At 45.0% G+C, this 25,515-nt stretch overlaps 1 protein-coding gene across 1 annotated transcript; it reads right to left on the reverse strand.

Moving 5' to 3' along the window:
* Positions 1–680: 680 nt before the first annotated feature.
* On the reverse strand, positions 681–24,485 carry LOC149335728 (uncharacterized). The gene is made up of 7 exons (XM_089552315.1): positions 23,194–24,485; positions 21,995–22,156; positions 11,867–12,039; positions 10,394–10,555; positions 8,731–8,895; positions 6,845–7,132; positions 681–5,137 (listed from the first exon to the last, which is right to left on the reverse strand). Exons 1-7 carry the CDS (start codon positions 23,361–23,363, stop codon positions 4,914–4,916), a joined length of 1,344 nt encoding a protein of 447 aa, XP_089408441.1. The 5' UTR covers positions 23,364–24,485; the 3' UTR covers positions 681–4,913.
* Between the last annotated feature and the right edge of the window lie 1,030 nt (positions 24,486–25,515).

Below are 25,515 nucleotides of genomic sequence, written 5' to 3' on the forward strand. Positions count from 1 at the left end.
TTTATTAAGAAGGTGGAAAACGCCCCAACACCGTGTCGACCGTGTTTACAAACATAGGTACAAAACGATCACAGTTGTTATCATCATCATCATCGTTTTGTTGGTGATGGCGTCGTCTGCTACAATGCGCGGTTCGCTCATGCTGCATGGAAACTCTTCCACTAGGTTTAAGCCGAACGTCATTTGTGGCTCACTTAAGAGTCCAGCTTGCCGTGTATTTGCTGACACTCTGTGTCCAGTTTAAGGCGAATAGGACTCGTCGAAAGCATTTTTTTTTTGTTTGCAGACAGTCTGCAGCACAGGTAAGCGACCTTTTCAGTACCATTTTTGAACAAAAAAAAGTCTGTTAGGGGGTTAGCAGTACTTCTTACTGAGATAGTTGGTCCATGGTTTTTATTAAGAACAAACTACATCAACTTAAAAGACAAACACAAGAGAAGAGGCTGATGGGTCATGCACTACTCGCATATTCGAGTACGAGCCCCTTTCACAGGCAGAAGTGCAGTGTACAGGATTGTCATAAGTTGCCAGACCAGAGCGTCTGATTTTGAGCCGTGTACTAGGAAACTTGCAACCCTGAATTTCGAAATTGATGCAGGATGAGAAGGGGTCCCATACCAAACCCACAGAATCCTGGTATTCCCATGGGCACTACTGTAATGAAGACACAGTATCACGACTTCCGTAAAACAGCCTTTACTTCATAAGTAACACGAAAAGAGGCAGCAGTAGAAGGGCAGAGGTGTATGAACATACTGTCATTTCTGAAGCAAAGCTCCAATAAAACCCTGAAGGGGTGAAAGGACAATATTATTTTCAATGCCCCTGAATGCCAGCAGTAGCACAACTAGATGCGGCAGAAAGAAACTGATGTCACGCAAATGCCAGTATGCGCCAACCAGAATCAAAGCATGAAAAACTCTATACCACAAGTTTTCTTTCACAACAATAAAACAACACCACACCAACACAACAACAGCATTCAACACCACTGGGAATGCTGGCTCTCTTATTTAACAAGCCAGGGCGCATTTGCTACCATTGTAAAGATGTTCGGCGGCACAGCTGTAAAAGTTTTGTAATGACACCCACTCAAAGCAAAGGTGACGAGGTCATCGGTCACCATGCCTGAGCTGGTTCACACTTTGCTGTGTGAACCGTGAGCTGAACAAGAAGAGGGGCAAGATATAATACCCAAGAAGTAGTCACGACTGGAAACGATCGCACGGTTGGTATGCAGACAAAGCAAAGGGGACAAACAGGAACTGGAAACATGAAAAGCATAGTAAACACAACAGCCCTTTTACTGAAAAGGGCAGAGTACTGTTCTTAGCAGCTGTCCCAGCACATCTCTCACTTCTAATGATGGTCCTACTGTATCCTGCAAAGGCAAAACAGTCCTAAAAGAAAGTGTACCACTAGAAACATTGACCTTTGACAGTAACCTTGCAATTGCTGTGGAATTACACACCAAGCAATGATAAGCAATGATAAGTCAATGCCAATGGATCCAGGGCCTCCTGTGAGGGGCATTTGCTGTTGATGTATTTTGGCGTTGTATACGACTAGAGCATTCACCAGCAGGAACCCTATACAATCACATGAGAATCCATAGCCTCCTCTGGCCTTGACTCGGAACCATACCACCACAACAAAAGCTACACAGTCCGTGTTTTTCCTCACACGCAACGAGGAAACATACGCCAACGCAGAATCAAAATGCATTCTTTTTAAATCAGGAAGGCAGGAAACCCAGCACTAGAGTCACGGCCATCACAGCTCTAGCTTGCTGTGCTACCATGCTTGAATAATGGCAGCCACCTGCCCTCACTAAGTACGGCTAGAAAGAAAATCTTCATCGGAACCGGTATAAAAAGAAAGTGCCATAGGCAAAATATATTTGCTTGATGCATGACAGCAGCAGGAACACAAAGTCTTTACAATAAGGCACAGGCACGACAAAAAACATTATGCGCAACAAGCACCAACAATGCTATAAGAGATACAGTACGACTTACTTTGAAAAAAAAAAAGATATGAATGTCAACAAATGCACACAAAATCGCCACATGCATCATTAAGAGAGAGCAAAAATATAGAGCACAGCTCACACCAATAACATTGCTGCCATTGATAAAAGTAGAAAAGTGTTTGTTCCAGCAAATGAAATTGTGAAATGTATATATTATGTTTTTTAAGGTTACGAAAAGGACAGCATGAGTATACGCTTGCTAACAAACAGATAGGACTACGCAAGATTATCCTGCTGGGAGAGTAATACAAGTTTACGCACAAATCACAAAAAAACAACTAGGACTACCCTGAGAGGCAGCTGTTATGCTAGTTTACCAACTTAATATATTTTATGCACAATGCAGGTCAACAGTTTGCTCACATCAATCTGAGAGTATGTGAAAAATAAAATAAAAATAAATGCAGCTTGTCATACAGACTATTCATAATGGCAGTGCACACAGAGAAGATGTCTGTGGAGATGACAACCTTGCACGATTGTTCACCCAGCATCAAAGCAGTGAGTGTAGAAATGCTTCAATGCAGAAAAGGTTGCATGTACTACCTTGCATCGACATTTAGGAGGAAATACAAGGGCAGCCAAAGGTTAGGTAGGGAAGAGATGTTCGACATGACCGCCCGCTTTCTTGAAAGTCAAAGTCTCTTCCACACAGTCTCTTCCACACTTAACTTTTGCCTGTCGTATTTCTTAAATGCCAACATGCATTAATATGAAGACATTACAACTAGCCTGTGACCGAGCTTTGCTAAAAGTGGAAAAATTGTTTTGAGTGCCAACTGCTAACAAGCCCCAAAGCTCATGACACAGATGTTAATTTTAAGCAACATCTTTTACAAAGCAGGGAAGCAGTAGCAGTGCACTAAAGAGCAAAAAACAACTGACAAAAGGCACATAGAGCATTAACATGCACACATCTTATAAGACAGTACTCGTTACAAAAATGTTCCCCTTATTGGCACGAAGTGAAGGAGCAGATCCTCTGAAAAAGCATGCCACATTAGGTATGTGGGAAGCAAAGCAATGCGGTCATGAACACCAGATGGGGGGACTCTGACTGGATGGCCTTGCTCTAGGCACCACTAAACCAAAGTGAACTAGAATATTGGGTAGTGTGCTCACAGGCCCTGCTCGAGCACTGCCGCCAATGTCTCAAAGGAGCGGGGTAGTGTGGTAACGCTGCATACGTCTTCACTGTAGAATCGCTGCACGCACATTTCATCGGTAAAAAAGTGCTGCTTTCGGCCGGCCTCATCGGGGCTGGAACGCCAGATCGTGCAAATATCATCGTAGTATTTGAACGGACGTCACCAAAATCCCGAAACGCCAGTCGAATGGAATTTTATTTTGGGCGCTTGCATGCGCTCAAGTCCCACCTTTATTAAGACAACAGCCACCGCATGTGGTTTCAGTGTTCATAAATAGAGAGCTACTGCTATTTAGAAGGATCTTGGATGAACTATTGCGGCACCATGCATAGTTACGCTCAATCATTTTGTTTCAATTATTTCATCCAATTCGCTGTTGTACTTGTGAGTACCAAATCTGCTTCTGCCATTCGCATTTTTATGGTTTCTTGAGTTGTGTTTTATTCATGTAAAACTGAAGACTTGCTACCAGGTAAAACATTACTCTGCAATGCACGCTGCACTGCAATGTGCAATGAAATTTATCGTATACAGTAGTGTGTGGGCCATGCTCGTCCAAGGGCCGCATCCCGACACCCAAAAAATATAAAGAAAAAAATGGCAAAAGGTAGTTACATTCCTTGTGTGTATAAAATGAAGGTAAAAATTATTATGCAAAGCTTTAAACAGCAAAGACAGCAGAAAAGTAGGCGAGGCAACAGCCGCCTCCCACAGAGGGCCGTGAGTTTCGTGCGGAAAGCGCATTGCTGAAGCATCATTACACACAAGTGCAAAATAACATCGCAGTATGCAAGTGTGTCCTCCTTAGTTTTAATTTGTGACGTCTGCCAAGGACATAATTTTGTTAGCCAGTTTTACAACCAGGTGCCGGGCTGCTAGTTCGACATTTCGGAATGCGTGATGCAGGCATGCAGGTGTGGCGGCTCCAGAGAGGCAGAATTTTTGTCTCTTTCACGCAATGTCATGGTGCGGTTATTTGCCGAGTACAGCATTTCGTGGTACGACGCTGTGCTATGGTTGTATGCAAAGTAAGGGATTTTGCTGGACGACAACATTAGAACAACCTGCTGTGGGATCAGAGCTGCAATGACGACAACAGCACTAGTGAGGATGATGGTGCATGTGTGGACGAGTAGTCCAGTGACTAATACATTTTCAATTTGGAATACACTCACAAGCACGGCCCCCTCATTTTTTATTTTTTTTGTTTCCCCGACACGCGATATGGGGGGGTCGACATGCATTTGAGTCGACTTACAATCATGTAAATACAGTAAGAAGCAGCGTTCACGCAGGACTTCAAAAGCCAGAAGCTGCTCAAGTGATGAAACGAAGCGTGCAGTAGGGTACGATGTCAACACCAGACAGGCAAAAGTGCATGAAAACATCTCTATCCATGCATAACCAGACGAGATAAAGAACCCTTGTCATATAACTGCTTTCCCTACTTCTGGGACGATGAACATGCATATAAGTGCATTCTGGAGGACAGAATGTGTGCAGTGTGCCCATGGTGTCTCCAATGCGTGTTCAAAAGTAAGTGCATTGTGAGTGCCCTGAGCACGAGCCAACACAGGGCACTAGCTAGGCTGGACACTATGCAAACTAAGAACACATCCAACACAGTGAACAGCCCACAACACTGGCAGAGTATCTCAAGGAGCCAAAGCAGGCTAAGCATGCTGCTGGCAGATAAAGGCACAAAGCTAGACAGAGCAAGAGACAGACACAGCTCAGATAATAGCACAGCATCCAGTGTCGTGAACCTCTGGCACAGGGGGCAGCATTTCTTCTGGTGGTTCCTGGTAGGCTCCATCCATGTAGATGCGCACCACAAATATCCAGTATTCGTTACGCTTTTGAAGGTTGTACGTGAAGCTGCTCTCGACACCAGTGTCGGCCTCGCCACCAGTGAACAGCCGCATCGCAGCTGTCTCACAGCTCAGCACCCGAGCACCTGCACATCATAGGGCAGCGTCAGACACAGTGCAAACAGCAAGAGGTAACGTCCACCTGACTCTTATTTTACAGTGACAGCTCTAGGAGGAACTTTCTTGAGAGATTAGGCTGTCACTGTTGGCATTTCGTAATAAGGTAAGAAGTTTAAATGCTTCCTCTCATCATCATTGCAGCTGCACTGTTTTTAATATGACAGGTATTGCTGTAGTATCTTTGTAAGCCATAACTGAAAACTTCTTTATTCCCCTGCTGGCCAATCGAAATCAAATTGAATAGGTGGGCCATCTAAAAAGGGCAGAGGGTGCAGAGTGTGAACAATCTGGAAATTTTTTACTTTCCCCTTTTGTGATCGGCAAAGTATAAAGAAGTTAAGCGGTGCAACTTGTTACTGCAAACCTGTTTCAATATTTTTGTGCATGAAAGTGGAGGATTAAGAACTCCCAAACTGCTTGCCTTCTTCCGTGCTGAGGAAGTGACAACAATAGCTCAAAAGTTCACCACCCCACTCACACGAGTGCAAGCACTCCCAGACCGACCCTCCCTTACGTCTTAGGCTGACCTCAGAAACACTCTCTTTGGGAATAGGTCAAGAAGAGAGTTTTCAGGGTCGATCTACTCCGACCCCAATGCCATTCACACAGAGAATGTCCCTCATTCAAGCAGCTATCACTGAAATCTTAGGGGAGATTACTAAGACCAGTTTCTCTCAGATTTCCTCTCCATTTCGCACTGTTAGCACAGGACATGTTCAATGGGGCAGATGTAGTGCCCGTGTGATGCTGCACAAACCGCACTTTTTTTTTAATGCGATAACATTAAGGCCCCTGTTGAGCAGAAAATCCGGTGTTAGGCATCGGCGTTGTGAGCGAAAAATCCCTTGGGCATCCGAGGTCACGCGACCTTGTGACATCATCACAACCTGCGCAGCAGATTGTGAGCGAACTGACCGTCGCGGCAGGTGGCAGTTCAATTAATGACTGGACAGGAGAGGTTGCTCGGGAAGAGCAACCTGTGTTGCACAAGCCACACTGGCGGAAGCACCTGCCATTGCAGGGCGGTAGGCAGGATTCTCAGTACTGTGACAAGAAAATGGTGAGTGGCACAAAAACGGGAGGGGACACTTAACCTCTGCCTTAAGCGATGCGGTTAGGCGATGCGCCACTGCCCCTACAGTGGCAGGTGCGTAACCACTGCGCCACTGTGCCAGGAGTGGCATGAGGACCTTCGGCAGTCTATGAATGAAAAGTTGAGAATTACCAATTCCACATACGTGGCCATTAACCCATTAAATGCTATCGTGTTGTACCCTTAAGGCAGAGCTTAAGTGTCCCCTCCAGTTCTTGTGCCACTCACCATTTTCTTGTCATAGTACTGAGAATCCTACCTATCGCCCTGCAATGGCAGGTGCTTCCGCCAGTGTGGCTTGTGCAACCCAGGTTGCTCTTCCCGAGCAACTTCTCCTGTTCAACCATTGATTTAACTGCCACCTGCCATGGTGGTCAGTTATCCAGTGAGCAGGTTGTGATGACTTTGTCAGGTCACGTGACCTAGGTGGCCCACCTAGGTTGCCGGAGTGGCCAATTGCTCCGGCCGTTTTGGTTGCGAGGCTTCAAATGGTCACCAACGCCGACGCCGGCCAATTTTTTTCCAACATGGGGGTACTAATGCTCTCATGTTAAAATGAATAGACAGAGGAAGGACAAACCAGTGGCCCTAATCCAGGCCTCGACGCGCTTCTTGGTGGCCGACAGGCCCTCAAACTCGGGCATGAAGGTACTCAATGAGAGTGGATGTGGCATGAATGTCTTGCAGTGCAGAGACAGGGGCGGAGACGGGGGCAGGCCACCTTGCTGTGCAGGTTCCTTGCTGTACGCCACTCGTAGCACTCGAGCGTAGAAGGTGGCCCCCTTGCCATGCTCCGTGTACGACATGCGCTGTGTGTCCACCACGGTGCGGTTACTTACAGTGTCAAAGATGACGCTTTGTCCTGGATCTGATGAGAAGGTGAAGAGGTAGGGAGGAGAGGAGAGGCTGCTGTTAGTCTTAATCTCTGTGTTGAACAAGCCTCGCCAATGTTTCCTCTATTAAGGCTGCAATTTAGGAAAGTTGGTAATAGTTCAGTGCATGTACAGACACAGGGATGGATTTATGGGTTGCTCTCGGAGGGACCAGAGGTCAAATTTGAACCATGTATTCTTTGGACCTGTCTTGTAAACAGAAAAGAAAAAAAGAAATCTCTAAGGATGATTGATTCTCGATAATGCGAAATTTGAGCACAGCTCTGTCGGCTCATTGTTTTGCTTCGCTGGGTCGTTTGGACGTCTGGCGATGATATTTGTTCGATAGTAGTATTACTTGACGAAGACAACTATGAGCAATGCACAGTGTGAGAATGTGTTGCAGTTCAAAAAGAGACGCGATCAGCTGCGGTGATAGTGCTCTAGTGCAGTGGATAGTGCAGCTGATCTATTCACAACGCCACAGGTTCGAATCCCAATCGCGGCAGTGTTTATTTTTATTTATGTACGGTTTGGCTCTGTTACACCGACGGCGGCAACGCGGCTCATCCCACGAACGGGCACTTAAGAGCCGCGCTCTAAAACAGGTTCAGCATGGTTTCCCTAAGTAAAGATCCTCGTTCGGGGATTGCCTCTCCTTTAATTCCACACCTGTACAGACACGATGAACAAAAAGCAGAATTGCTAGACAGGACAGTCCAGCAGTTCACAGCTCCATATGCAGATTATTGATGTTTTGGATGTGAAATGAAGACATCAGGAGTATGGGCAACCAAAACTGTCACACTGTCTGCTAAAGGCATGTACAGTCAGCCGTGCACTGTAAGATGTGGCAAGTGGACATTGCAAGAAACCACTTCTTTCAACACCTTTGCTTCAGACTTTCAGTTAGCCCCATGAGATGGCTGGCTATGACTTGTGTCACTGATGCTGTGCACTGCAGTGCAATGTACTATCAGCGTCAAATGAAACGCGAACAAGCCAATTGAAACGCGAACACCACAACTCGCAGATATTATACTAGGGAGGCAAAATACATGAGCAGTTGATTTTCCCATCGAAACCGAAAAGACCGCTCTTCTGAAATGTTAATAGCCCACGCCTGTATCTCATCTCCAGATTCTAATATGCTTGATTTTCTGTGCTCGCGTTCTAGTTGTTTTGTTCGCGTTTCATTTGACGCTGATAGTACATGGTGCATTAAAAATTAAGGTGCTGTGCACACCAAAACCCAAGTTGTTACTCGTGCTCAGGTCAAAACAGACATATTGCTGGCACTAGCCTACCATGTTACTGATGTTCTACCATGGCTCAAATGCACGGCCTGCTTTCTTTAATGAAAACCAAAAGATCAAGAGCACTGTTTTGCAACCTCAGCCAGTTTACAGTGGCATTGTGATTCTGTTTTAAAGACACACAGATGTGACTCCTCCTCCACACCCTCCACTGCCATTTTCCGTAACTAAAACATTGTACAATTATTTCTGAAGGCAGCTGCTGCAAGCAAGCATCGGCTAGTGTGGTCAAACCAAAATGCAGCCAGTGCAGTTGAGGTCGAAGATGCCCAGCTCACCGGACTTAAGCTTCACTTCGAGGGACTGCGCATTGCAAAACCGCACGTGGCTCTGCTGGGCACACCAATGGCCCGCACGGGCAATGACGCTGCTGAAGGGCTCGTACTTCGGCATCGTGAAGGCGCCGCCCGACGTAAGCCGTATCGGCACAAAATCGGCCACACCTGCGCATCGGGAAGAATGAAGATGTCAGTTTTCTTCTTTTTATGTCTCTGTTTTCTCTACTTGCCGAGATGAAGAAGTGAGTTAGTTTGAATTATGTTGTAAATCGTAAATTGTGGGCAGTTTTGGTGCTCATGAGCGTAGTCAACGAATTTTATCTCAACCACGCACGCATAGTTTGCCTGGCTGCCTACAACACTGCTATAACTATAACTATAACACTGCTGCCGAAAGAGAACATGAGTGCCCTCCAGCACACCTCGCAGCATTCAGCGCACAGCTCAATCGCAGCAAGTCGCTGCGATCGTGTCCTGTCTTACTCACGACGTAATTTGCCAGTAGATTCTTCGTCTATTGAAACTCTCGCCTACATAACGTTGGTTCATCCCAAGCTGGAATATGCATGCGCAGTCTGGGACCCTCACATTTCTTATCTAACTAAAGCACTTGAATCAGTGCAAAACCGTGCAGCTAGATTCATCCATTCAGACTACTCTTACCATTCTAGTGTGACTGCCATGAAGTCAACAGCTAACCTGCCTGGCCTCGAGCTGAGACGCAAAATCTGCCGACTCATCCTTTTCCACAAGTTTTATCATTCATCCCTTGCAGATCTAAAACCAGCTCATCACGTGTCTCCTCGCATCAGTCACAGAAAAGCCGTTTATCCCCCCCACGCACGCACCACTGCGCACCTTCATTCCTTCTTTTCCCAGACTGCAGTAGACTGCAATGGCCTGCCTGCCGATGCCGCACTCCACACCAGCCCCGTCCATTTTAAAAAAGCCATCGAAAATGTTCTGTTTTAAACCCCATGTCATTCATTTCAGTTTCATTTTGTGTATTGTTTCCCCTCATGTAATACCCCTATTCAGGGGCATTTGAGGTGTACAAGAAATAAATAAATAATATGGCAAATCAAACAGAGAAACTCTTTGTGATCAGGCGTGGCTTCTATTTCTTCTCAAAATTTGTGCGGAACATTTCTATTGGCAATTCATCCTGCAGGGGCGAGATGTAGTAGGTCTGACATCAAAAGACTGGTCTTTATATTACTGTGTAGTTGTTTCAGTGTTAAGAAAAGGTTGCTGCTAGCATTCACTATCATTATCAGCAGACTGCGCACCAAAAGAGAGGAGTCCATTCATTATGCGAGTAAATACCGTGTATGATCATTAAACGATGATATTACACTCGGGGAATTTTTCCCTTTTCAGGCAATTTCAGGAATACAATTTGGCGGAGAGGGAATTTTTAAGGAGTTTCAGGCAGTTTTAAGAACCAAAATTATCTCACTTTTTTCCAAACTGGCAGAGTTTTCAAGCTGCTGCAGGAAAAAAGGACTGCAAATAGGGATTTTTGGGTTTAATTGAAAGAATTTTTGGTTGAGGCTTGAAACAAAGCTCTCATTACACATATGTGGTGTGTCGCCACAAATCTGAACATAACAAGTATGAAGTGGCCAGTATACTTTTCATAAAAAACCAGTGATCTACTCACCGATTTCCTCACATCCCACAGAGCCAAGCTCGTAGAAGACACGAATAACGAAGAGGAACAGTCGTTCGCGGCTGCCATGCTCTGTCCAGTAAGAGCGGTCGGGGTCGAAGTCCGAGTAGCTGGGGACTTTCATCTCCTGTGTCTCCACAGCCAGGACACGACCTGTATGGGCAGTAATCAGTGGAAGTGTGCCTGTGCACAATACTACACCCAACAACCCAATCCATATGCATTTCAAGCAATTGGAACCACCTTCCCACTTCAGTAACAACAACTATTAACTTTTTACCATTTCGAAATGCTTTACGCAATGCAACGGACCAGGAGTTCTCAATCTTTTAATCTCAAGGAACCCCAGTGACTTTTAAAGGGTGCTGGAAAGTGCTCACCCATACCACAAATTCACGCAAGGGGCTTATAAGCAGTTATATGGAAATAAAAATGATAGGTGTGACGTTAAGAGATCGTAAGCGGGCGGAGTGGGTGAGAGAACAAACGCGGGTTAATGACATCCTAGTCGAAATCAAGAGGAAGAAATGGGCTTGGGCAGGGCATGTAATGCAAAGACAAGGCAACCGCTGGTCCTTAAGGGTAACGGAGTGGATTCCAAGAAAAGGCAAGCGTAGCAGGGAGTGGCAGAAAGTTAGGTGGGCGGATGAGATAAAGAAGTTTGCGGGGATACGGTGGCCGCAACTGGCGAAGGACAGGGTTAATTGGAGAGACATGGGAGAGGTCTTTGCCCTGCAGTGGACATAATCAGGCTGATGATGATGGTGATATGTCAGATACGGCGGTAAAAAGAAAGAAAAATAGCTGCAATGAGATTACCCTAAAAAAATGGCAAAAAAAGAAAGGTGAAGGTTAAAGTTGTAATAATTATAGAATGCACTCTTTTCGCCGGTGAGGTGCGCTGTGGAGAAGGCATGCTATGGGGACTTCCCTACAAGCTCGAAGCTTCTACCCTGCCCTACCATGGGCGAATGTCCACTCGTAACCTTGCTGGTGAGTCAGACGACCTTGATTCCTTAGCGCATTTTATTACTAGCTGTTGTTATTGTTATTGTAGCAATAAATGCCTTGTTTGTGTCAGCCAGCGTGTCATTCTTTTGTTCCCCCTCAGAGCGAGGCCTGTCGTGGTCGGCGTGCGCTCGGTAGCGCCCGCGATCACAGGGTGGGGTCAGCGGTTTTGAACTGTGTCAGCCATGGTCAAGCGGTGAGAGCGTATTTGTCTCCCTATTACAGCCCCCACACATTACACTTTCTGCTTCAAGTTTCAAGTCGCAAGTGTGCTGACAGGTTCACAGATGGCAATCGTGCAACTGTTCTCACAGTGAGGCAGAAATGAAGCAAGACAAGCAGGGCGATCAGAGACAGCATAGCAGGTTTATTTTATGGCCATTAATTAAGAGAACGCTGCAATGTTGCAAAAGCTTTGAACATTGTTTTGAATATTTTTGAACCAGCTGTGCCTACCCGGTGCTGGCTGGTACGCAAGCTCCTTATTGTAACGCTCCAGAAGCTCTTGCAGCGTCTCAAACGTGGGGTTGCTGAACATTCCTGGTGGGGCTGTCTGCTCTGGGATCAGGTTGGCGTAACCCAGCTGCTGGGCAGGTCGGCTTTGGTCCAGTCGCGGCACCAGCCACAGCCTGTGCCAAAACAAGTCACTCAAGGTTAAAAGGAAAAATTCACAGGGACATCTAACATACTGATTTCACAAGCAGTTGCACTACAGCATCACCGCCGCAATTCACACTGGGTGTAATGGTACTCCGGCCGGTGGCCACAAAGGCACTGCACCCAGTGTACGTCTGAGCAGCCCTGTTTGCATCATCACACAGCGTTGCGTTGCATGTATGCGGGGTTTGTGGGGCAGGCGGCTTCACCTTGGGGCAGGCGGCTTGACAAGGCGGCTGTGGCGTGAGCAGCACGGACGGCACTCCCACTTACCTGGCTATCCCGGCTCTTTCTTGTGCAGTACCACTGGCCTCGTGTGAGCAACGTCGACTTCAGCGCATGGGAATCGGAGAATCGCATCGACAGTTATCGGCACGCCTGCGCACAAGCTACGCCTGGATAAGCTGTGACGTCAACGCATTTGCATCTATAAAACGTGACGACTGACCGGACGACTTTTTACAAGGCGGCTGTGGCGTGAGCAGCACGGACGGCACTCCCACTTACCTGGCTATCCCGGCTCTTTCTTGTGCAGTACCACTGGCCTCGTGTGAGCAACGTCGACTTCAGCGCATGGGAATCGGAGAATCGCATCGACAGTTATCGGCACGCCTGCGCACAAGCTACGCCTGGATAAGCTGTGACGTCAACGCATTTGCATCTATAAAACGTGACGACTGACCGGACGACTTTTTACAAGGCGGCTGTGGCGTGAGCAGCACGGACGGCACTCCCACTTACCTGGCTATCCCGGCTCTTTCTTGTGCAGTACCACTGGCCTCGTGTGAGCAACGTCGACTTCAGCGCATGGGAATCGGAGAATCGCATCGACAGTTATCGGCACGCCTGCGCACAAGCTACGCCTGGATAAGCTGTGACGTCAACGCATTTGCATCTATAAAACGTGACGACTGACCGGACGACTTTTTACAAGGCGGCTGTGGCGTGAGCAGCACGGACGGCACTCCCACTTACCTGGCTATCCCGGCTCTTTCTTGTGCAGGTTGGTGCTTTGAAAATTGTGACATAACCGCTCGTTCTGTACTTTAAAGCTGCTACGCCACTGCTGCCATTTTTTGCATGAAACTGTATTTGCATTGAAACCGCGTTCCTCGTGCAATCATGCCAAATAAGGATTTGCTAAGTGCGTTTGAAGATCTGAAGAATGAAATTAAAGGTGACTTGAAAGCTTTCAAAGAATCCCTTGAGCGGGACATCCGCTCAGAACTCAGAGACATAAAAAGCAGCCTGAACTTCATAAGCGAGAAGTACGATGAAATGAAAGATGACCTTAAGAAATCACTTGATGAAAATGAGCATCTGCGAAAGACGAATGAAGCATTGCAAGAGCGATGTGACTGCCTAACAACTCAGACTAAAATCTGCGAGGCACGCTTGGTGCAATGTGAACAATATTCAAGAAATGCTAACATAGAAATCAAAGGTATACCCGTTGAACCGGAGGAGGATCTAGCGGAAATCATGGGAAAAATCGGTAACGTTATTGGCGAAGAAATCTCGGCCTCAGACCTTGATGCATGTCATCGCGTTCCTGTGTATGGAAACCCTTCTGCATTTAACGTTGTTGCCCAGTTCGTCCTCCGCAAAAAACGCGATGCAGTCCTTCTAAAAGCGAGAAGCAATAAGAACCTTTCCTGCAAAGAACTTGGGTTCAAGGAAAAGACACAGGTGTATATAAATGAGCATTTATGCCCTGATCGCAAGCGTTTGCTAGCACTGGCAATCACAAAGAAAAGTGAGGCAGGCTGGAAATTTGTCTGGGTCCGTGGAGGTCAAATCTACGCACGGAAAATGGAAAAGAGCAAAGTGCTGAAGATTATGACCACTGAGGACGTGAACAAAATGACCTAAGTCAGTGCACTAAATCGATGGCTCCTCTTGAAAATGGAGAGTTATCATTTGCTTGCTCCGGTAGCTTTAAACAAGGTTGCCGAGGAACCAAGTCTGAAGATTTTCCATTTGAATTGCCGATCGGTGAACAACAAGAACGATGAAATACAGTCACTTTTCGACTCTTTTAAATTTTCCTTTGAAGTCGTAATGTTCACAGAAACCTGGTATCATGACGAATCGAACCATTTAATTTTAGAGGGCTACACGCATTTTACCCTCAATAGATCTGGCCGCAAAGGTGGTGGCGTTTCAATCCAAGTTTTGAATACTCGCGCAGTTACAGAGGTAAAACAGTTCACTTTATCTACTGCTGACTATGAAATGCAAACTGTTGAGCATGATCGCGAAGTTTACACTGTTTTATATCGCCCCCCAGACGGTAGTTTCGAGAAATGCCTTGATATGCTTGAAAGCCTTTTTGATTATGTGTCCACCAATCGACAATCACTGGTTTTAGCGGGTGACGTGAACGTTGACATGCAAAGCATCTCGACCAGACAAACAGAAATTATGTCCCTTTTTGATGCTTACGGACTTTCAAACCTTATCAATACTCCCACTCGCATAACCTGCTCTACATCTTCCTCTCTAGATATCATCGTTACTAACTCAGAAATTTCTAATGCAAAGGCTGGCACACTTCTATCAGACGTAAGTGACCACGTTCCAACTTTCGCTTTCATTCCTGCTGCAAGGTCCAATTCTGCCCGACAAAAAGTTTGCAATAGCTATCAGCGCATAGATATGATAACCCTGGAACGCTTCCGAACGGATATGTGTGCAGCTAGATGGGATGATGTGATGCGCTCAAAGGATGCGAATGACGCATACAGCATCCTGGTTAAGAAACTAAAGGCTGTGTACGATAAATGCTTCTTGGTTGATCGTCCTCGCAAACAAAAAGCTAAAAAGCCGTGGTTAACGCAAGACCTACTGCGCAAAATAAAGGTTAAAGAAAAGTTGTTTGCACAGTTTATTAAATCCCGCGACCCGTCAAAGCTAGAGAAATATAAGAAATACCGCAATTCTCTTAACCGAGAGCTGAAATCCGCGAAGTTCAATTACTACAACAGCACTTTCTCATCCATGTCTGGTAAAAATGTGAGTGCGAAATGGTTCCAACTAAACAAACTCTTAAACCGAAATCCCAAATCTCCTGTTACCTCAGTAATGAAAGACGGCATCGTTATTACCGGAGACGATCTCTCAAATGCATTTAATGAACATTTTTCGAGTATCACAAAAACCCTACTTTCTTCCACCGCACCGAATCCCGGCTACGCTTTGCAAACACCAATTGTTGCCGAGTCTATATTCCTTTTCCCCACAACTGAAACTGAAGTCGTAACAGTTTTTAGCAACCTAAAATGTAGCAGTGCAGAGGACAAAGATGGATTCCGCATAAAACCTTTTAAGTTTATTATTGACTTACTTGCTGTACCGTTAACTCACATTTACAACATTGCTCTCGCTACAGGGATCTTTCCGACAGAAATGCAAGTCGCTAAAGTTATTGCCATTCATAAAGGAGGCGACACATCAGAATTATCAAATTACCGGCCGATCTCGATCCTGCCTGTGTTATCAAAGGGTTTAGAAAAAATTATGTGTTCCAGAATAACTAAATTTTTAGATAAGCATGGTGTCCTATCTGACCAACAGTTTGGCTTTAGGCCTAAAAAATCGACAGAGACAGCTTTGATTAAACAAAAAGAACTAATAGTTGAAGCCTTTGAGAAGAAATGCCTGGTCCTTGGCATTTATGTCGATTTTTCAAAAGCCTTCGACTTGCTCAACCATAATCTGCTGCTGCAAAAACTGGAACACTACGGAATTAGGGGAGTCACTTTGTCTCTGCTCAAATCATACTTAGCTCATCGCAGACAAATGGTTTCTCATAATAACAAGTTATCTAGCCTTGAGCCACTTCTCTCTGGTGTTCCCCAGGGCAGCATAATGGGGCCCTTACTTTTTCTTGTTTACATTAATGACATCTTTTCTACCCCTGCCGTTGACCTTGTGGGCTTTGCTGATGATATTACAGCACTGTTGTCGGGTAGCACAGAAGCCGAATTATTTTCGCGAGCAAATAAGTTTCTGGAATATCTTCACGAGTGGTCAAGAAATAATCATCTAAAAGTTAATTCTGAAAAAACGAAGGCCGTCTTATACCGAACAAGAAACAAAACTGTTCACACCAATTTCACCCTATCATTAGGAGGCAAAACAATTGCAATCGTGAAAAACATAAAATGCTTAGGAGTTATCTTCTCAGAGTGTCTCACCTGGGACGAACAGGTCAATCATGTTCGGAAAAAACTGAATCGCTTCAACGGTCTTATTTGCCAACATAGGGACACAATTCCGTCTCGAGTAAAGGTCCTCATTTATCAAGCATTCTTTCTCCCATCACTGACTTACTGTCTCACAGTTTGGGGAACGACGACCCAGCACAACATATCCAAACTAATAACAGTACAAAAGCGGGCAATTAGACTCATAGCAAACGTATCGAGGCAGACCCACACACATCCATACTTCATTAAATTTGGCATTCTAAAGTTCACTTCTTTGTTTCCTTTCAGATTGCTATCAATGTACAAAACTGCGGTTTTTACTAACAATGAAACCACTCTCTCACTTCTAAAAATGTCTCGCTATTCAACCGTCTACGATACCCGCTCTCATTTTCCTTGGTCACTGCCTCTTTGTCGGACCAAATACGGTATGCAATCTTTATCTTTTATTCTGTCGAAATACCTAAACATTTTAGAAAATAACAACATATCGCTAAAATGCATCACGGTAAAGAGCTTAAAAACCATTTTGTATCTTTTTGAAGACATTTAATTACAACTTGTTCCGAACTGTGATTAAAGCTGTAACACGTGTGAATTCTGCTGTTGTACACCTGGTTGATGTGATGCTTTTGGTTTTTTTGAGTATTTATGACGCTTTTTGTTGTGATTGTGATACTAATGTTTAAGTGCCACTGTAGATATTATATTCATGTTGATACTTTATTTATTGTTTTCGAGTGCCTCACCTGTAGCTGTCTTGTAAACTAACAACTGAGGCAATACGTTGCCTCAGCAGTGTGGGCGCAGGGTGCCTCTCAAGCTGCATTCAAGCAGCTTTTTTCCCTGCGTCCTCTCTCTCCCAGTAATACTTGTACTTGTACCACTGTAATACTTGTAATACTGTAATACTGTAAGTAATACTTGTACCACTGAGAGCGAGAAATAAACTTCAACTTCAACTTCAACCTGACTGGTGCCATGAGCTGTCCCAGCAGCACCAAGCAGAGGTCCCCGTATTTTGCGTTCTCTCGCAAAGAGAACGGTCCTAAAAAGAGCGCTTCGCAGAGGCAGTTGCAAAGTTCTATTCAGAGCATTTAGCTGTATTCTGCCTGTAGATCAGTTTACGTTAGCGAATCGTAGATTTTCAAGGTCTTAAGCTTCCCAAGTGCATTTTACGCATCTTTAACCCATTAGGTATTGAAACTCCCTTGGACGTCCTGCAGATGTCCAGGATGTCTGCAGGATGTCCAAGGGAGGTTCAGTGCCCATCGGGTAAGCTCTGTGGAATGGAGTTAAATTGTAGTGAGGAGGCAGTCAGTCTCACCTTTGCGTTGATCCATCAAGTGGTCTTTACAGTGGTTTCTGCCCAATGTAAGGCTTTGGGTGAAGAACTGTGTGAAGTTTTAGTGTTGCATTCAGGATTCCACAGTGTATGAGTGCTCGAGGAGTGCACTTACTCCACTTACCTAATGCCGCTACAGTAGCTATAGTGAATTTACTACTTCAGGGAACGAGAGAGCGCAGCAGCGAAGGCTTGAAGATGTGAAATAATTCTTTACATTTTGTTGAGCATTGATCTTTCACTATACATAATATTGCCCTTCTAGAAACGTGTCAATTTTGCCGAAGTATACCCTGCGTCTTACTCAATATTTCTTACAATAAAATAAGAAAGGGGAACAAGTTTCAAGGTCCTTTTTTTTGGTGAAAAAAAAAACTGCATCGATGTTTAGTCATCAGTGAATACCTTCAAGCTAGTAGTGAGAAAATATTGAGCCGCACGATAAACGCCCTGCCAAGTAAAATGATGTTATCCTAAAATAAAGGCAACACTCAGCTTAAAAATCAACTTAAGAAGTCACGAAAATAATAACCGTTTACTACAACATTATGCACTCGAAATCTCTCTGATTCGGCCTTCCTTCCGCATTTTACATTAAACATGTGTGTCACACCTTAATTTACAGAAAATGGCATAGCTCACTCCTACTGCTGTGCTTTCTCAGCGGTAGGCCAGCATAGAATTTGTGAATATATATGTTCATTTTTGTAAAAGGAAACAAGGAGGACACTGAAGAAATAAAGACAAAAAAAGCTCTGTCAAGACATGTATGAAGTGATGGAACAGACACTAACCGATGCCGAAACCTGGTTGACTGTACTGGCCATACAGTGTCAATATTCACTCCCTCTCTCAAAAGTTGAAATCATGCCAGGCTGTCCTCAACTTATCCTCCATAAAGAGAAATTTTTTGCTAACCAACAGGTAATTGAAAATTGAATGGAGAAATGCTGTTCACAGTTCTTGAATCCATTTTGCTCTCCTAGCCCGAAGCTCAGCCCAACAAAAAGAAAGAAAAGAAAAGAAAATTCACATCACACAAGGGAATCGTGGAGTTTAAGTCAGCTATGAAATAAAGTTATCTGGCAGAAGGGGGTGGTGCTGGCTAGAGTTTGCATATGCCCATGCTCATAAATGGAGACATCCAAGCACAAAAATATCCGACAGAGAAAAGGAGACGCTCCCTCAACTGAGCCTGCACTGTCTGTCACTCTATTTTCTGTCATTTAAAATTTAGAAAATCTGAGTTTTAGTCATCACACACAAACACAGTGCCCTTCGTAGTTGCAACAACTGTTGGCTCCATTGGCCAGACCACATCTGAAGCTTACACCCTCCAGCAATTACGGCAATGTACAATGTAGAAAGAAAATATGGGAATATGGAAAGAAAAATGATAGGTGTAACGTTAAGAGATCAGAAGCGGGCGGAGTGGGTGAGAGAACAAACGCGGGTTAATGACATCCTAGTCGAAGTCAAGAGGAAGAAATGGGCTTTGGCAGGGCATGTAATGTGAAGGCAGGATAACCGCTGGTCCTTAAGGGTAACGGAGTAGATACCAAGAGAAGGCAAGCGTAGCAGGGAGTGGCAGAAAGTTAGGTGGGCGGATGAGATAAAGAAGTTTGCAGGAATACGGTGGCTGCAGCTGGCGAAGGACAGGGTTAACTGGAGAGACATGGGAGAGGCCTTTGCCCTGCAGTGGGCGTAGTCAGGCTGATGATGATGATGATGACAATGTGGAATCACTGTTCAACAAAAGATTGCCTCTCGAAGATGTAGAATTTTTTTTTTTTTCTGTAAACAAAACCACCAGAGAAATGTGTGCCAGTCCACAAAAAAAGCTGCAGGACTGCCGTCTTCAGCCTCATTTGATTTCCTACACAGCCTATGCCATGAATGTGGTCCAGCAAAGAAGTGAGCATTTAGTGGTGCTACACAGAGTGTGATCACCAAGTACTTATGTTCAAAAACACTTTCCTTTACTTTTTGTGCTTTGAAGGTGTCTACGGAGTAATAGCACATGTGGCCATTACAAAAACCAGAGTAAGCAGTATAAGGTGGCTGTGAGCATAAGCAATTTATCTGTACAGATTCTCAGTCATTCAGTACAGATCGTCCTCAGAGTTGTTTACAACAACGCTGCCAGTAAGTCCGAGCTAGACCTAGTGGTAATGTCTTTCTCATTCATCCTTACAGCTAACCATCCCAGTCACGACTGCAGCACTTCAACGGACACGAAATTCAAAAATACTGTTTTAACCCTTTCAGGCGCCAGTCATCAGTTCAATTGGACTGATATATTTTTCGGCCTAAACAGCATATACGGGCCTCAAGAAAGCCAATTCGTTAGTTTTCTCAACTGAAAACACCGATGATCCATATAAAAAAATTGCATACAAACTGTAATATTAAAATGCTACAATTTATGAAATCAATGCCCTAGGAATCATGGAATAATTTTGCACTCCGAAGGAGCCCATGATGCAAGAAATTCAGGAAAAAAATGTGCATCAGTACTGATGGCAGGATCTGTCAGCAAGGAACTGGCTGAATATGTGCTACCACGCTGACCGTTTTATGAATTCTGTATCTGCTAGTTGGCATAAAAAGGCATCCTATTTTCAAGGTAAACGACGAAAAATTTGCCCGAAATGATTAAATTAGTGCTAGCTAGAGTAGTACACTCTCTGCGAGTTCACAATCTGCACAATCGTGTACAAAGCATCTTAAAGGTTATGGTGAAGGGATGGGGCAATAAAATGACACTCCAGTTTATAGTGCTCAAATCTTCAAACAAAGCCTCCGGTGAATATGTTAGGCCTTCCAAACGACGTTCAGAAACAATGGCTTTGAGCTTCCATCTCTTCCGGGCTACTTTAGAGCTGTTTCAGGCATGCCTTTGTGTTTCAGGCATGCCTTTGTGGTGTTCGCAAAGTGCTTTATAGACATATGTGCCACAAGTAATACCTAGTTTTTTAAACAGTTTCTCAATGCCCTTTGGGTCAGCAATAAAGACCAAAACGGCCAAAGCTGCTGCTGTCTCCGCAGTCACCAAGGATGCTAACACAGTTTTCGGACATCTCTTCCATGTCAATTTTGCGTCCTTTAGTACCGTGGAAGTAAATTCATGTTTGTCAGCCTCTTATACAGAGGAAAGAGCTCGTCAGCGGCGTCTCTGCTGAATGCAGGCCAATGAGCTCATGGCACTGATAACTTTCCAGCAGTAGCAAGGGTGTAGGGGGGGGGGGGGGGGGTTATGGGTCTTCAGCCCCCCCCCCCCCCAAAAAAAATTTTCGAACTGTCACCGACCGCAGCATGGCCCAAGTATATATCGCGACTACTGCTATCATAGTTTTCTTCTTGCCTGGATCGTCTGTCTTTCCATGTGTGTAAAGTTTACTATCTCTGATTGCACAACATGTTTATTTGCCTTGTTTGACACGTTATATACAGTGACTTTTGCTTATATACATTGATTTAATGGAGACATACGTGTATTTAAATATGTTGTTGCGAGTTTCTGTGTACATATACAGTGACTTTGTTTCCAGTGGCACTTTTTTGTCCTTTATCAAGTTGTAACTTCGCCTTTCTAATACTCCGTTTTATCTTCGCACTTGTAATGTATATTTTGCAGAACTCCTCGTTTATACATGTGCTCGCTGTAGCGACTAAAATTTAGGTGCAATTACTCGCAATACACCACCGGTGACAGCTGCTGCTACGCAGTACAATGGAACGAAGGACAGCGACTTTAAGATTTTTTCCCTGGCCGTTGCATATGTACAAAAATGAACGACAAATATTCATTCCTCTACTTGCTAATTTCATGGCCTTTACGTTTTTCATCTCAGCGGCATGCACTGCACTGCTGGTTTCGAACTGATATAGTTCTAGACTTCGTGTGATATTTTCTTTAGTTATTAAATACGCAAAAACATGGAAGCATTGGTATCAGTTATGTATGCCACGATTTTTAAGACATACAAAAAACACATATCGCGCACTTGTCTAGACAGTAGGTAGTGTTATCTAATACACAATGGCATTGTCAATGCCAGTGTAGTTATTATTCTTGCGTTTGATCCCTCCACAAATTCTATGAGGAGGCAGAGCTGCAACATGAGCCCCTCCTGGACAAAATTTCTGGCTACACCACTGAGCAGTGGATAGGGTCTTCGCACACTCGAATAGATGCAAATTCTCATGTCTAGAAGAGAGATCCGCACAGAACTTTTCGAATAAATTCTTGAATAGCGCCGGAAAAAAAAAAAGTGAGAATCTGTAAATAGCTTTCTCTATGCAAAATTTGTCGTTCTTGCCCTGCGTGCCCCATTAAGGCACAAAAATAGAAGCAATGCATACACGTACCTGAGACCCCTCATGTAGCAAGTGGTATACTCTCCATGCTCGCAATAAGTCATGCGCTCAATGTTGATCGACTTGGATGCCTTGAACTCGACACTTTCGCAAGTCTTCACCTCCCACGTGCAGTTCTGCTTCAGCCAGTCATTGGCCCGCGGCATCAGCACCCTGCGGTATGTAAATTGCACGTCATGTACAGGTGAGTATACAACAATTACATCGATATTATACCGCGTGTTTCAAATTTATTTAATACAAATTTTTTTCTAAAAACCATGAAAAATACTTTGGTGTGGTCTGTGCAGGTAGATTGTATGACAATGCAGACATTATATATTTATGTGCTAAAGTGCAATCAAAAGACTATAAATTATATTTTGCTTTTAAACTATAAAACCATATTGCAAAATTAAAGACCGCCACCATCGATGGCATTATTAATTAAAAAAGACCAGCGCTTTAGACGAGGACACAGAAACAGTGTAGGAGTACACAAGACAAGCGTTAGCCTTCTTTAATTAATAATGTGCAACCAACTATCCCAGCCTTAATTCAGCCTTGATCGATGGTGTGGCGAGCTCGATTTTTAAAACGTATATAGCAACTGTCGGCGTAGTTACATTATCACAATGACGGTTCTTGACATTTAAAACGCGCTGGTTCACTGTTCTGCATTTGTTTTAACGAACGAAGAGCCATGCACACGTTACAATTAAGTACACGTGCGCGCAACAAAACTTTAAATGCTGATGCAGTGGTTCGTTTATAATTCTGCACAACAGCATTTCTTTTTCTTGTTTCTTGTAAACCACAGAGCCTGCAGTCGCAACAGTCCACAGCTAGAGCAAGAGTTTTTTTAGAAACGATATAAACGCGTGTACTATCCAAGGCCGCGGTCTAGCAAACAGCTCAAGGCAGTCTCCACCGCTTGTGACCTCGACTTGGACGAAACAAGAACAGAAACCAGTTGAGCACGCGTGCAGGCAGCCCTGTAGCGTCAAATAAACAGCTTTACTGCAGCAATGCAAGAATCGAAACTAAACTAAACGCACTAATACGGAACCGCACACACGCTGTGCGTACTTGACTCGTTTTACTAGAGTCGCCGAATAACTGTGGGATAGAGCGCGCTCTCCTAGCGGTTTTTCGCAGGACGCGCTAGCAAAACGAGTGAAACATGGCTCGAATCGAAAGGAGAACTTCACCTGAACGGCTCGAACTTGGGCGAGCTGGTGAAACCACCCGGATCAATACAGTACGGCAAGAAGTCCACGAAAGTCAGCGCACCGCCCGGAGATGCATGCTGCCGGGTGGCCTCGTTGTACGACGGCGGAAAGGACGAGATGTCCGGGTATTCGACGAGCGGGGGAGACATCTCGCCGCAAATCCACTGACTTTTGCCGCGCTCGGGCTCGGACGACAGCAGAGGGCGAGCGTCGATAACCAGCGATCGGCAAAAGCGCACTTCACGCCGCGACGACACGCGACACCACCGATTGTTTACTTAGACGAGCGAAGGTAAATGTCACGGGAGGCGACAGTCGGGAACGCCAGCGCCCATCCCACTCGGGTTAGCCAAAACGTTTGTGACGTAACCGACGACGTCCAGGTCACGTGCTGTTCACATCGTGCTCATTCGAGAGAGCGGTTTTTTTGAGGCATGCTTTATGCACTTCGGAATACCGGAAGAATACCGGCCTCGCGAAAGATCGTGGAACCGTTCTGAGCAGGGAAGTTCGCTGGAAGCGCATTCTAAAAACCTAAGTTCGCACACTCGCGACAAAATGCGCGTCATAGACTCGTAGTCGTGACTTTTTGATTGCGACAGATGACGTGCGAGTCGGTGCGGCGTAGCATTTATATTGGTGTCTTCTGGGTCGAAGTTGTCTTTGGAGGTGCTCGCAAGCGAGCCCTACGTGCGGATGATGCGTGGGAGAAATGATTGGCGATGGCGTAAGGTGCTGTAGGGTGTGCGTACGCCAGGGGCGCCGGATCACCCTGACCAGTCCGCCGGATCCGAAGGTCAAGCGGGTGATCACCAGAGCCCGATGGGAAGCCGATGGGCTACCAGTGGATTCCCGCATGTCCCTGCAGGGGCGAGTAGGGCGCGCGGCCAGCCCTGTGGAAAAACCGCGTAAGCTACGCGCCGCTGAGCTCAATCGTATGGGCTCGCATGCAGCACGTGCAAGGCATCCGTTCCAGCGACACGGATATAGATGGTGCGCCGCGTTCTGTATACACAGCATCATGTGAGGAACGGATGTAGTCTAATCAAGCTCTCATTTCGGCTGGCAGCTATCTGCAGGCAAGCCTGGTCTCTTTTCCCGGTGGCAACGTCCCAGGGATATCCAAATCATAGCCAAAAACCCTAACACCTTTGAATACTTGCGAGGGATTCCGCGGGAATCTTTGTCTGGGATGTTCTGACATATGTTATCCGGTCGATATCACGTTTGGGTGATATATGGACACTAATATAATATGCATAGTCTTTCTGTAGAGATGTCCTAAGCCCGTTTTACCCAGTGGCAAGGGCTGGGATACTTTTTTTCTTAAATTTTCTTCTTAGTCCCAAAATAATTTGTGTAGAGATGTCCTGACTCATTATCCTGTATCCCGTGTGGGTGATATATCAGACATTTACTTGAACGTCTCATTACGTTTGCGTAATGTGCGCGCCAAAGGTGGCAGAGTGGACTCTCATGTTTTTCTAACAGAGGGCATCTGCAATGTGGTCCGCTCATTTTCATATTTTGTTTGTGTCTTCACAGATTCATAAACTGAATTACACAATATTGCTTAATGTGCAAGAGCCGCTGGCTCCAAGAGGGTCTTATATTTGCAGTATATAAGCTCGTAGAAATTTTTCGTTCTGTGGATGTACACTCAACATGCTGGTGATGCATGACTTCTAGCTGTAACATTTAGGTTGATCCGTGTTTCGCAAATGCTTGTTTTTTGACATGTTCACCCTAGCAGTGTGTGATGTTATGTAGATTTCATTCATAAAAATGTCAGCACTGGGCCAAGCAACTACACCATTGCAATCAGCTGTAGTCATTTCTTTCTTCACGTCTAAGGCACAGAAAATGTAAATTAGGCTTTGCGAATATTTTTCGTGTGGGCCAAGCAAGTTTTTCTCTTCGGCCCTTAAAAATCCCCAGGGAAATTTACCATTATTTGACCAAATTCCTACAGACCTCCTTTGGATACAGCAAGTGTGGTGTGAGGGATGTCCGCAGGAGTTTCTCTGCACTTCCTGGGGATATCCGTACGTCCCTTCAAGATTTCGCAGGAACATCCCTTGAATGTCAGTGTTGTCACTGGGTTCCAACGACTGATTTGTAACAGTGGGCGGAGATTCAGTGAGCTGGTTTTGTTTGGACCTTGCAGCAATGGCATCAGTATCATCTCTCAAGAAGATATCAGAATGGGCCTAAAGAATGAACAACTATGAAGAGCTGGTGGAGGAGATAAAGGCTGTTTTGGGTCTAGCACGGCCTCTGGGCAACACCGTTAAAGGGAAA

This window comes from Amblyomma mixtum, chromosome 7 (assembly GCF_055824585.1).
Source record: "Amblyomma mixtum isolate Tamu chromosome 7, ASM5582458v1, whole genome shotgun sequence".
NCBI classification, from domain to species: Eukaryota; Metazoa; Arthropoda; class Arachnida; order Ixodida; family Ixodidae; genus Amblyomma; species Amblyomma mixtum.